Source organism: Microtus ochrogaster (genome assembly GCF_000317375.1).
Source record: "Microtus ochrogaster isolate Prairie Vole_2 chromosome 14 unlocalized genomic scaffold, MicOch1.0 chr14_random_1, whole genome shotgun sequence".
NCBI classification, from domain to species: domain Eukaryota; kingdom Metazoa; phylum Chordata; class Mammalia; order Rodentia; family Cricetidae; genus Microtus; species Microtus ochrogaster.
This window is the reverse complement of record NW_004949096.1, coordinates 1,608,154-1,621,957: the sequence shown is the minus strand read 5'-3', so window position 1 is coordinate 1,621,957 and position 13,804 is coordinate 1,608,154. Positions and strand designations below refer to the sequence as shown.

The 13,804-nt window shown below is 41.3% G+C and overlaps 1 protein-coding gene across 1 annotated transcript in view; it reads right to left on the bottom strand.

Moving 5' to 3' along the window:
* Positions 1-13,804, bottom strand: part of Dcdc1 (doublecortin domain containing 1) — a 305,860-nt gene that overhangs the window by 52,159 nt on the left and 239,897 nt on the right. Inside the window, 4 exon segments of the mRNA XM_005364457.2 lie at positions 296-455; positions 2,117-2,252; positions 5,157-5,256; positions 10,989-11,170. Coding sequence (XP_005364514.2) covers positions 296-455; positions 2,117-2,252; positions 5,157-5,256; positions 10,989-11,170 — 578 coding nt within the window.

Sequence of the window (13,804 nt, the reverse complement as noted above, 5' to 3'; positions counted from 1 at the left end):
AGGAAGGAAGGAAGGAAGGAAGGAAGGAAGGAAGGAAGGAAGGAAGGAAGGAAGGAAGGAAGGAAAGTACCATGCTAAGATAATGTTGTAGCTGCATCGCTGAAAGGAGCGGAAGGTGATGGTTAAAGCCCTGGTTCCATTGGTCTGTCAGAAACTAAGTGAATACGGTATGACAAGTGATGGAGCTTCAGAAATGTCTCTGAGTTCCCTGCATGGGCTCCACACTGCCTCAGGTGGAAGAGCTGCAGTCACACAGCACTGGCCCCTTTTCCAGCCACAGTGATGACTTACTTACAGAGCGTCTCTGGGAGCATCTCCTGGTATTAAAGCATCATTTTGCATCTGCGTTCCCTCTGGTCCTTTCTCTTGCTTCTCTTCTTCAACAATGACTACAGGTTTATGCACAACGAGCTTGCCCCCAGACACAAGGTCACTTTGGACTTCTAAAACGAGAGCTGAGAAGAAATGAACCAATTGCAAAGACATATTAGTCACGACTGAAGAGCACCAGGAATTCAAAATTACATACTCAATGAAGGGCAAAACCTTCAGCCTTCGGGCGTTCTTTAAACTAAGAAGTTGGACTTTAACTGGATGCTTGCTAATTCTTTCCTCTTGAGATTTGCTTAGACAAAAGTACTAATAGTAGGTATTTCCGAGGTTACTTTAATGATTCTCTATTCCAATTATTCAAACAAGCTATAGCATTTCCATATACGTCTTTAGATGGTTCTCTAGATTCAGACTCAAGCATGAAATCCAGTACTTCGAAAGGTGTATAAAACTGTGGGGGATAATGGTTCTTCCTTACCTTGGTAGGGGAAAGGGGAAGTCCACAAGGGAGAGAGAGGGAGATTACAAGAGAAACTCAAAAGTCCAAAGACAGGAGTAGGGGTAGGGGTGGCAGAAGTCAACCATATTCTGTTATGCTGTTCCTCTGCCACTGTCCATCTTGTTTGTTGAGCCAGGGCTCCCTACGGGGAACTGAGCCTGGCTGATTAGGCTGACTAGTGAGTGAGTCTGTCTCTGTCCCCAGTGCTAGGATGGCAGGTTCTTGTACCCACACTTGACTTTTCACAAGCGTGCTGGCAATCAGGCCCAGTGACGAGCGATTTACTGACTGAGTTGATTCCCCAGATGCTAACAACAGCTTTGACATTCAAACAGCATACTGTCCCAAGATGACAACTATATAAGCCAAGAAATACAGCACCGGTGTGTGTGTTTTTCACAAGCCTTTCTCTCCTACTTAGTGTATAAAGAGTTTACCTTTCAGTATTGGCCTGCAGGGACAGAGGTAGAAGGTGGAGAATACCAGAAACCAGTGCAAGGAGTTGTATTTTCCCTTACTGGTGTCACTGTGGAAACACTAGGGAAGCATCAGGCCTCTGTGACATGACCCCTCCCCACACCGCAAGGCTACATGCATATGGACTTGACTTTCTGGACATGCAGCTGACCTACCAATTGCCAAGAAGCTTTCTGGAAAGTTCCTAAAGTGGTTGACAAACAAGGATAAGGTAGCTCTCTAGCCAGAAGTAAGCCAGCTACCACTGCTTGGTTCCAGAGAGTAAGACAGCAGGAAGGAGGCTGAACCAGGTAGGAAGCCATGGCCCACTCCCAGTCCTGTCCGGGCCAAATGAACAAGCACAAGTGACCGCAGACATAGACCTCAGCCTGGGAGCCCAGGAACAAGACGATCTATGTCCCAAGTTCTTTCCTCTCAGCCAAGGGAGGGCTCTGCAGACTAGAAAGTTCTAAAGCCCTGCCTAAGAGATTGATGACATAAACAGATGGTAGGTACAACATTAAAACATGATTGGACATCTAATCCTCTTTCCTTGATGGGAATGCATGGGGCTCATAAATTACATATCTGTAAAATATAAAAGGAATCGTGTTGAGTTGTTTTTTTTTTTTAACCGTTGGCTCTTCCAAAGTATAGTAGGTAATAAAATATGCAACCATGTTAAATACACTTTAATGAATGAGGCTAAAGAGCCAAACAGCAAGATGCAGAACTCAGACATGGACTGTTTGAATAAACATGATTTAAATATAAAGCCATGTCATTGGATGTGTTGGGGTATCGAAGTAAGCTACCGCCAAAGCTTACCTTCCTCCTTGCACAAGCTGCAAAAGGTTTTAATCTTGGAAACGTCGAACTCAAGGCTCCTGAGGAGGACTTGCTTCCTTTGTTGAGTGATGGAGAGGTCAGGATTAATCCAGGCTTCTCCACATGAAACATATACCTATCAAAGAGATGCGTCTGGGAAATGGTGTGGAAGGGATTGAAACAGCTCAGAGTAGAAGCAATCCCAGCAGTCAGGACCATACGGAGGGTGACAGCCAAACTGCAGTGTCATGGAGTACCACCCAGTAATGAAAAGGAACAAGCCGCCGACAAAGGCACTGGTTCTGCAGAGTGCCCGGCAGGCGGCACAGCCTTAACTGCATGCATGCTGTTAGACTCTACCATGGCTGGCCAGTGATGCCAGCCTCTCATGTAGTACAACATGGACCATGGAAAAAAACAAAGCAAAACAAACAAACAAAACCATTCCACATCTTTTTTGCAACTCCTATAAGTCTATAGTCATTTACAAATAAAAAAAATTCAAATAATTCTTTAATGGAAAGGAAGGTAAGGGGGAAGGATTGAAATGAAGAGATGATCAGAAGCTGGCCAAATGTGACCCTGGCCCAGATGGGAGCTGCTGGTACTTGCTGATTTGTTTACATGTAGCCAATGGCTGGTGTTTCTGTAGAGACCACATAGTCACCAAAGCCTAAGATCTCCACTACCTGTTCTTTCATGAAAAAAAAGATTAAGATTCCTTGCAGAAATGGGCTTGTAGTATTATATAAACACCAAAATACTAATGTGGGGATATGGCGAGCAGTTTAAGACATGTACCACTCTTGCAAAGACTGGAGTAGGTTCCTAGCATCCATGTTGGGTGGCTCACTACCACCTGTAAATTAGCTTCAGGAGATACAACACCCACTTATGGCCTCTGGAGGCACTGCATATATGTGTATAAACATACACAAGCGTACACATAATTAAAAACCAAGATCTTTTAAAACACACACACATACACACTACTGGATATGTTTTTGCTGTCTGTGTGTATATGGTTTTAAGGCTGGCCACTCTGAATCTGACAACCAATAAGAGCTCATCCCTAGGAGAAGCTAATTCTCCTTCTCTCAGTAGTCATGAGTTACCTGTGCTTCTTTGCCTAGGGATGGGACTCTATGAAATTGTTCCCTTCCATGTTAACATGTCTGCTGATATTGCCATTGCTCTGGTCTTGTTTATGCATATACATACATACATAATACATACATATATACATATGTACATACATATATATTTGTATAAAATAAAAATAATCAAAGAAAGAAGGCCACCAACTTGAGAGTGGTTGGGAGAAAGTGATAGAATTCTATTTTAATTAAAAACTGTAAAGAGTTCTTCAATTAAAATGATATAGAATTAACATTTCTCTTTTAAGGTAGCTTTAGCTTATTGAACAATGTTAAAATGTGCATTAGATATCAATGTGTAATTTCTGGATAATAATAGTAGAGGTAGCACTGTCCCTCATTCCATGTATCTGTTTCTTAAATGCCTTAAATACATTCTCTTCTCTCCTTCCTCCCAACCTTCCAACCCTCCCCATTGACAGAGTCCCTCTATATAGCCCAGGCTAGCCTTGAGCTTCAAGATCATCCAGCCCCAGTCCCCTGACTGCTGGGAGCGTGGGACTATGTCACCATACATGGCACATATTTCCTTAAAGACAGGAAGAACAAGAACATGCTGAGACCCAGGCAGAGGAGAACCCCAGCGCCACCTCTTGCCATCATTATACACTCATCACTTAGCTCTTTGCATGAGGATGCAGGAAGGATCCTCTTAGGTTGTCCCCTTCTTGAACATCAGACTTCTCATTCTCTGACAGACACTACGCCTAGCAATTGGCCCCATTACAATTTTCCCCCTCACAGCGCAGTGAGTTAAACCCTGGTGACGAGAGATGCACTTCCGACACCATCATCCCACCCTCCCCACGCCCATCTCCCCTTTGCCCTGGTGCCTCCTCTATACTCATCTTCAGGCTACATCTATCTTTTGTTATTGACTTATTCTGCCCAAAATTCCATCTGCGAGAAAGAAAACAGAAACAACCGAATAACCCCAGCATCATGTACAAACAGAAACATAAGAAACAAACAAACTCTTAGAAGTGATAAAGTTCGCATTCCACGTAAAACCTGCCGAAACAAAGCAAGGCCTCTTCACCTGCTGCCTCTCGCACTGTTCACTGAACGTGGCTTTTAAACGCTCAAGAGGTTCTTAGCTTCAGAGCACTAACCAAGTTGTTTTATTTTGTATTGGTCGCATATGTGTGCATGGGTGTTGTTTTCCTTGAGATGGTGTTTTCCTACACAAATCGGATGGGTCCAGAACTTACTATGAAGCCAATAGTGACCTTGAACTCACAACAATCCTCCTGTTTCAGCCTCTAGGAGTAGTGGGGTTACCAGCATGAGCCACCATGCTCAGCTTGGAGATTTTATTCAAAGAGCTTCAGGCATCAGCCAGGGCAAGGAATGTTTCCACCTACACAGATATCTCTAATTCCAGAGGAGGGGGTGGGCAAGACTAAGCCGCCGTGCAAGGCTTTCCATTTCTCAGCTTTCTCTAGACTCCAATTAGAGGGTATGAAAATGTGTGCTTTTTTTTAATCTGAGAAAGCAAAGAAATTAGTCATTAATAAGGAAATAAATAACTATAGATAGACTTCAAAAAGAGTTAAGGGTCTCTCTCCTTCAGCAACAGATGTAGAAATCAGAAGTGGTGAATAACTGGCCTGCCATAGGCTCTGTAGTGGAGGAAAAGGTATCCTTTTTAAAAAGGCGTGATAAACACATATTTATTTATCATCTTGAGTCACACAAGCCTGACCCGCTGCCTAGGAAGACAGCAATGCTATCGGTTAGCATTGGTTTTTGATGATTGACGCCTTGGGGGGACTTCTGAGAAAGAGTAAGCTTGGTGAGCATGGCAGCCTTGCAAGGAAGGGTGCTCTTTCTCAGCGTGTGCTCACCTACTCACAGTTCCAACCCCACCCTCCCCTGGTTACCAGTTCATCTCTCTGCAGGTCATTCAGGGAAAAAATTTCCTTCCCTTTTTCATCGAAAAGTCTCCGGGCAGCAAAAGGTAAATCTAAAATTTCAGTGCACCTGCAACAAGAGACGTAGAAATTAATTTTGCATACAAGCGGCTTCCAGGAGTAACGTAAGAAAACAGAAGAAACCAAAGCCTGGCCATTAATGGCGACTCAAGAGCCAGCATGTCCTTTTGACTCTCAGTTCCTGACTCTGGTTTGTGGACTTAAATTCAGACTTTCTCAGTCTGTGTCTTACATATATCTGGCCATTTTTTTGGCTTTAACTCATGTTCGTCCTTCTATCTCAAATATGCTTCTTGGTGTTTTCAGTTGAAGCTCCATGTGCTCTCCAAAGTCACCAAAGCCACACCTGCATCAAGCAGTTCCTCATCCTCCTCCCCCAGAAGTGATTGCAGCCAGGATGTTTGCCTGGTTAAATGTTATCATTGACCACTGTCCAGGCTTCACACAGTATTTTGTGGGCACTGAAATGAATGCCATACACGCCTGACTCCTGGAGGAGTCGCCTACCCAGCCAAGAGTGAAGACAGGCCATCCACTGACTCTCGGCATGGTGCAGTGGGTACTGTTGTCAGCGATGGTCAGTGTCTTTCAAGAGCAAAGGGAAACAGTGGATCCCTTCCTGCAGGGGCTTTATCTAAGGAAGTGACATTGGCTTGGACTTGAACACGTGAATCGTTCTTTAAGAGCAGGGTGTGGGTGTTACAGAGGGAGAAAGAAGAAAGGGGGGCAGATAAACTGTGGCTATAGAGGGGAAAGGGGGGTACAGAAGGAAAGAGGAAGAAGGATCAACACTAATGATGTATAAGAAGCCCGTAAGGGGAGCATATTGTTTTATAGGCTTACTTAAAAACACAAACATACATACATTTACCCACATATGCATGTATATAGTTCAGATGTAGTTATACAACGTGGGGTGATAGTTTCCCCAAAAGTCACAGACTATCTAACAAAAATCCCTATTCCAGGCATTGAAAACCCTTTTTCGAGTTGTTGGCCAGGGTTTTCCAAGAGATGCTAAAAACAACATAGACTGTTGCCCTAGCCCTAGATTTCCTCAGAAATCAAAAGTAAGACCCTGTTACAGAAGACACCTCACACTTCAGACACGGAACTTGGAGGAATCAAGCTGCAACTGACATGGAAGCCCCCTCTTTGTGGCTAGCTCTCATAATATCAGAAGATACTTGCAAGGCATTAATAACCCCATCCAACTATAAAGCCTTGGCTACAACAAATGCTTGGCCAGTAAGATGCCTTCAGTGGGACTATTATGGTTGGGGGGGGGAGGCGATAACTAACAGCCCATTCAATAGGAGGGAATTCATGCTTAGTATTGTAAACCTAGCCAACGTGCTATGGCTGGAGAGGTCATGGACCCTAGAGGAGAGCCCACTACTGCCATTTTTCTACACCAACATAATTTCTAACTGTACTCTAAATACTAGACCTCATACCCAAAGATAAGTGCAGTGCCCACCCGCCATCAGAGAAGCTTCTTTTTGAAGTAGACAGAGACTACTACAAAGATCACCACCAGGAAAAATTCAGAGAGTAAGTGACAGTGGGGTGTCTAGCCCCATTTGGGAGATGTGAGGCACAACCTAAGGCTCAGGAAATGCCATGGACTATGGGGGGAAGAAAGACTATAAGAGTCAGGGAACTTGGATGCCTGCTAAGATGGTGTGTTCTAAATCTGACCACGATGCAGCACTCATGGTATAGCAATAATATAGTTGCTTAAACAATACCTGCATAATGACCTTATCAATGAACATGCCAACATGGGTGGGAGAGATTCCAGGAGGTCCCACCCCAGATGAAGAGTTATAAGCCAATCACTATCTGCTGAGAGAGGCAGAATCAGTTTTCTCGATGGATGAGCCCCCAGACAGATTATCCAATACCAAGTTGTCATTGTTAAACACATGCACATATGAAAAACACTAAAGGGACTCAGGTGTGTGTGTGTGTGTGTTTGTGTGCAAAACAATAACAATAAGAAGAGGAAAGGTTGAACTTGACAGTTGAGGAGGAGGAGTTGGGGGGAAGAGGAAAGTAGAAATGAAATTCTCAAGAAATAAAAAATTAAATTAAAAATAAAATAGAAGAGTTCAGGCTGGGCCAGGGTGTATGAACGGGTTGGGGAATCTGATGAGCCTATAAAGAAGACAGGAACAGCTTAAAGGCATTCTGGATTCTAGAATAGCATACCTGAGTTCTAGTTCATGGAGAGTCACTGAAGGGATGGGTGCATAGGTTTCCTTGCCTTTAGCTATGCCTAAACCCTAGGGAGGGAGAGATAGAGCTAACAGATATGCCGGGTCATTCATTTCCTAAAGAATATTGTTGGGATGAAGGTCTTGACATACACTGCTGATGATACCTGTACCACTGTAGTGAGCCAGAAATGACTGTGTTCCTCAGCAAGACAGAGCATGGAACTTTCTAACTCTTATTTCCTACATCAGCATATAGCAATTAAGCAGATATCGAGACCAGTGATGTCCTTGTGGTGGTCTTGAAAGGAAATAAGCCAGGAGAAAGTACATCGTCTCATGCTCTATTTGATGAAGCGGTGTACACTGAGTGAGATCCCTCACTTGTAGCGGTGGGTGGGATTGCCCTGCTTCTGTTTGGCTGAGACCACAACAGCTAATGCAATGCCTTCTCATTTCCTGCACTGATATCCTTGCATATCAGCGTGGTTATGGCAAAGCCTGTGGGAGAGCAACATTTGTCCCTCACTCACTTTTTTTAGAGTGAATTCTCACCTGTGGGAACATCCAGTGTTAGGACAGTTGGGTCGCAGCAGAAGGGATGGGTGAATAGCTAATTAATCTGTCTTTACCCTTTGTTCTGTTTTGAAGCCCTAGCTTTGGAGCTGAATTTGGCCCTTCTGGGCAAGCAGCAGAGGGCTGAGACAAGCAGTTTTCTGTGCACTCCTTCCTCTTTCTAGTCTCCATGCTAGCCAGCATCAAAGTATAGAGCAGAAAACAATTGGCCTCTAACGCCTTATGATGAATATGTCTTCCGGACTCATATTATCTAGTTTCAAATGCCGGGCTTCTGTTATTCTGCTTTCTGGAATTTTTCAATCTTGCATTTTTGAGGGAGATTTTATAAATTAGCTTTGTCCTCCTATCTCAATATATACTATATATGTTATATGTAGTATATATAATGTATTATATGTGATTAAAATGTCTACAATCATTATATTCACAATTTATGTATAGAAATGTTTTGTGTGTTCTCTGTTAAGTGTGACCACTCAAGCTTTCTCATGTAAAACACACTTACATTTCAAACAGTAAACATTTACCTCTCCAAAAGGTGGTGAAGTTCAGTCTGGTTTCTTTCTGCTTCAGAACAGTTTGCAGCGTGGCTTTTTTCCTTTCTTTCAGCACTAACGTTTCTGCAACCAATAATGCAAGGCATGCACATGTTATGTGATATGGTTGATTAGTGACAACGTGTCTTAACATGTGGGAAAGTGGTGAGACCTTAACTGATAATGATTTGCTGCCAATAATCTGCCTTCCTTTAAAAGATACAATTTCAAATTTTAGTATAATTAAATATTAAACTTCATGTTTTATAATTAAATATAAATTTTAATACTGTATACTGAACGATATGGCATGCTAAAGAAGCATGTATTCTGTGAAGGATTTGTAAAAGAAAATCTACTTGCAATATTTTGAACCTTTTTTCATGGTGCTGAAAACTCCAAAATGTAGTTAAATGAAACTTAAAGATGACATTCACTTTTCTCTGTAGTGTTTTATTTACTTAATATTTTATTATTTTAAACAAATTTTAAATGATGATGATCAGAAAAAGGATATTGACAGAGATATTGGAATGCTTAAAGATCTTCCTTCGAATCTTCAAGTCAGAGACCTGTTCTATATTTTAGGAAATGAAAAATGGATCAAATACTGTTAATCACTCATGAGTGCTGCTGTGGCACTCCCTGTAGGCCTTTAATGGTTGTATTAAAGTGGCTCTCTAATGCTTTAATTGTTGATGTGACAGCAGGTAAGCAACAGCACAGCAGGTGATCTGTCTTCCTCAGTCTTTGTCAATGGTGGAGCCAACAGCATCAGCAAACCCTCAAAACCATCTTCAGTGGGTTGTTACACAGCTGAAGGATAGCAGGTAGCCAGAGCAGGATGGTGCTAAAATAGATTTCTATTCTAGCATGATACACATGCATACAAACATATGTACATACATACTCACAATAGCTCAACTTTATAAAAATAAATATATCTCATGTGAATGTGAGCAAAACATTTCACCTGTCAGTCAAATCTTTTCTTCTGGAAGATACTGAGCTTGGGTCTATTAAAGAGAGCCCAATAAGTTGCCATTACACAGACTCTAATATGTCCATCCTGAAGATGGGGCCACCTACCATGTTCTCATGTAAGCTGTACCTTTCTATCTGAACCTTTTGTCAGCCAGTATTTCCACACAGCTCTGGGACTTGCTATAGATGATCCTGCACAAAACTGTCTCAGTCAGCAAAGGAAGACTGGGCACTCCTTGGGAGGATAACTTTGTGAAGGGAATGTCAGGTTATTTTAATTATTTGGGAAAAGTAATTTGGGGTGAACAAAGTGGCGTGCCACTCTCTGCACACTTGATGGCTCGACACGTTGTTCTACGAGCAGAGCATTCAGACAATGGGCAGTTCACATCCTCTCTGCCAGGATAGCTGTTCAAATTTGCTAATCTCTCAAAATACTGCTGAATTCCTTGACTGAGCTAAGCACCTTAAACACTAAGGTAAAAGATGCTCTCTGTGTATAATTATAATTACAATTAAAGGTACAAAATAAGATTTAAAAAAGCATCAATGTAGAAAGGGAACGAAATGATGTGTTAGCTTCGGGTGTGAGAGAAAAGTCACACTCTCTTTAAGGGCATTACCCTCACATCTTACATTGAGCAGAATGAGCTAATTATGAGATGTATGCGTCAAAGATTTCAATTTCAGGCTTGACTTTACTTTGAAGATTAATTTTTTACTTTATCATCTTTACAGGCAGTTCAGTGGACAGCCAATCTGAAAGTTACTCATTGTTCAGTGATGTATGAAGTATATTTAATTGATGTGAAGAGAGTAATATTAAACTATTATCAGCAGCCTCAGATATCCTAAATATCTCAGAAGAAAGGTCAAGAGGTAACATTGCTGGTAATTATATGAGAAACAATGTGTTTAACTCATTCTTCCCATCAAAGCTCTTCCACAATCCATAAAATAGAAACATATGGCAGGCGCTTGGTCTCCAGTGGTAGAGAAACATAGGCTGTCTGGGATGGCTTTATTTGCAGGGTAACTTTCAACTGCAGATCAGTGTTTTCCTATACTTCAGAGAACTGTGTGTCTTAACCCAAAGATAGGAGACTAGTTATTTACAATAATTAGGAAGCAATTTAAAATCCAAATTTAACAAGCATATTGTAAATTTACTTATACCTACATACACTTGTAGAACTCGAACAAAAGCACTATCTGAAAATGTAGAGAGAGCTGTTTGAATTGCAGCCACTACTCCTGTCTGACACAGTCTTCTGCTCATTGAGAGAACAACTCAAGTTCCTGACAAAGAAACTAAAGAAAACCCTGTCTGTTTTTATCTTTGAATAGGACCCTTTTTGTACATAAACATATAACCCTTTCAGAAAACATTCGAGCTGAAGACTGGCACCTGTAGAAGTTGGAGAGTGTTCTGGAAGGTCGGTTGGAATGGGTGTTATGCTTACCGCGGTCTCCGTCCCGGTAAGACATCTGGGCCCATAACAAGGGCTCTGCTCTTTCCCTTGTCGCCGCCGTTCTTCAGGATTTGGAGTCTCACAGGGACACACTGCTCTGGTGTCTTACAAACCGGCCTCTTCATGGCAGGGATGATTGGCACCAGTAGACCTCCTATTGGCCAATCAAATGCCTTCAAAAATGAATGAAAGAATATAAGAACAATAAATAATGAGTCTTGTGGACCTTCAATCCTTCATCCGTTCAGCAAAAATTGGACATCTGAGCCATTCCAAAAAAAAAAAAAAGCTGTAGGTATTTTTTGCATTAAAAAAATCCAATGATTTTTTTAAATTTAAAATTGATCACTTTTTTAAAAGTATCTAACTTTTTATATTTAAAATTGATCTTTTTTTAAAAGTATCAAAGGAAAGAAACATTCTAGAAAAGCAGAAGTTAGTTAACTTCAAGTGTCTCTGGTTTTGCTTCTGTGTGAAGTATTTTTAGCCAGTGTGAAGGAAATGAAGAATGCGTGAAAAAAGAATTCTACAATAGCCTGAAATTATATCATCTTGAACTTGATCAAGGCGGCAGGGCAGACAACACGGGTGGGAGGAAGGTGTTAAGAAACAGACTAAGATGATGAAGTAATAACAAACACATTTCAGACATTTCCTTTGCGGAGTTTAGTGACTTTATATTATTTGATTAAACTTTTATTCATATCATTAATTCATCCACTCTTCAATAATTACTGATTATTTATTTGGGGAACAGAAGTAAAATTATAAGTTGGACAGAATAATCTATACTTTGAAGACAGCAGAGGCTTACTTAGACATCAGCATGAAAATCCTGGTAATGAAGGCAGGAGCTGCAGGGGACCTCACAGGAGGAGACCCTGACTCAGTAAGACCACAGTGCTGAAGCCTTAGGACATAGTTGTGATACTGTGTCAATCCAATTGGGGTATTTTGTTTTGTTTGTCTGGATGCTAGGGGGCACAGCGCTTTTGGTAAGAGTGCTGGTCTCCATGCAGCAAAGGATTGGTAGTAGCGTGCTTATCAGATATGAAGACTGGTGGATCTGATGTGTGCAAAATAAGGAAACTAAGGATGGCTCACAAGCACACTGGGTGGCTGCGGATCAAACTGCTATCTACAGAGATTAAATGGAGCAAGCAAAGTAAACGGAATAGAGCATGGTCAAAGATGACGTCCAGCAAAAGACAAGCTTGCTGCCACCCCTCCCTTTCCTTCCTCCCTGTCATTCTTTCTTCTGTCCTTCCTCCTGCATTAACAACTGGCCTGCTGACATCATGTCCATTCTGAAAACTGTCATTATTCCACTCTGGTTTGGAAGTGCCATTCTCTTCAGTATGTCATTTTGTCCGCCATGCATAGTACACTCCATCTGGCGACACGCATCTGGTAAATCTCGGTTTCCTGTCTTCTTTGCATATTGGCTTTTGTTGACCCTCTACCATTTCATGTACATATAAGTCAGTTTTTCACAATTTGTTTGGTATACAGATGTTCTATGTACAGTTAGGAAAGCCCCATTTTGCTTCGTTTGTAGGGATGGGGCGTGATGGTAGCTCGGAAACTGTGTAGCCTGGAGGAGAACTTAGCTTCAATCTGAAGCATCTCCATTAAAGTGCTAGGCATATGTTGGGCCATACAAAGCTCCTTTAAATGGATTTGTGTTTATACTACTTGTCAATTACATTAATTAATTTTCTCATTTTAAATTAAGCTTACATTTCTGCATAAAGGTCAACTGACATCTATTCAAACCAGCCACGGTGTATTTCAGAGTCTATAGATTGCTGAATTCAGTGAGCTAAGAGTTTCCTTAAGATATTTGCAGATATTTGTAAATGGAATTAGCATCTAAAGTTCTTTTAGGATCTTCATCAATAGTGATATCAATGTTTTCCTACTCTTGTGAAATGAATTGGAAGATATTTCTTTGCGTTTTGTTTTCTGAATTTTGTGTTTGTTATGAGCTTAGTTCAATGAATTAGAAAAATGAGGCCATGGTGGAGTTGTGGGGTTAACTTTTTTCCATGGCTGATGGATCACTCATGTTGTCTGTCTCCCTTTAATTAAATTTGTGTTGCTATCAGGAGGGTGCTGTGTGTGCGCAGTGCTGTGCTAGAGATGAGAAAACAGCTCACCAGGCAGTGCAGTTCTCTCCCTAGGCCATGTGGGTCCTAGGAATGAGCAAGCACTTGATCCAGGGAACCAGCCCACCAGCCCCTTTGCTTTCTTCTTGACTCCTTTTTAATATTCTTTGTTTAAAAATTTGACCATCTTATTAATTACTATAATTATTAGCATATTTATAATATCCCTTTACCTTCCCAAGCAGCTATACATGTATATCTTCTTTTATTCTTAAAATTACTTCATTGTTTTTCAAATTTGAATGAATTTGATGTGAATTTATATATAATTTGTGAGCCCCATGCATTCCCATCAAGGAAAGAGGATTAGATGTCCAATCATGTTTTAATGTTATATCATCTGTTTATGTCATCAATCTTGTGGATTGCTTCCATCCCAATGTGTTATGATAGACCATGTCCTCCTGAAAGGTTCCTGTGCACACCTTCAAAAAATTGCTTCACTCAACTGCCAACTGAGATGAAACTAGCACACAGGTTATACCATGAAAGACCTAATTAACGCCGCCCCCATTCAGCAGGAAGCAGTTTGGAGAGAAAAAACTGCGCCCATGTTCCCAAATATGGTTTATAAACGTTCTTTAACATTTAAAAGGGGATATGATATAGATATGAATAATTTGTATTAGTATAGATTTT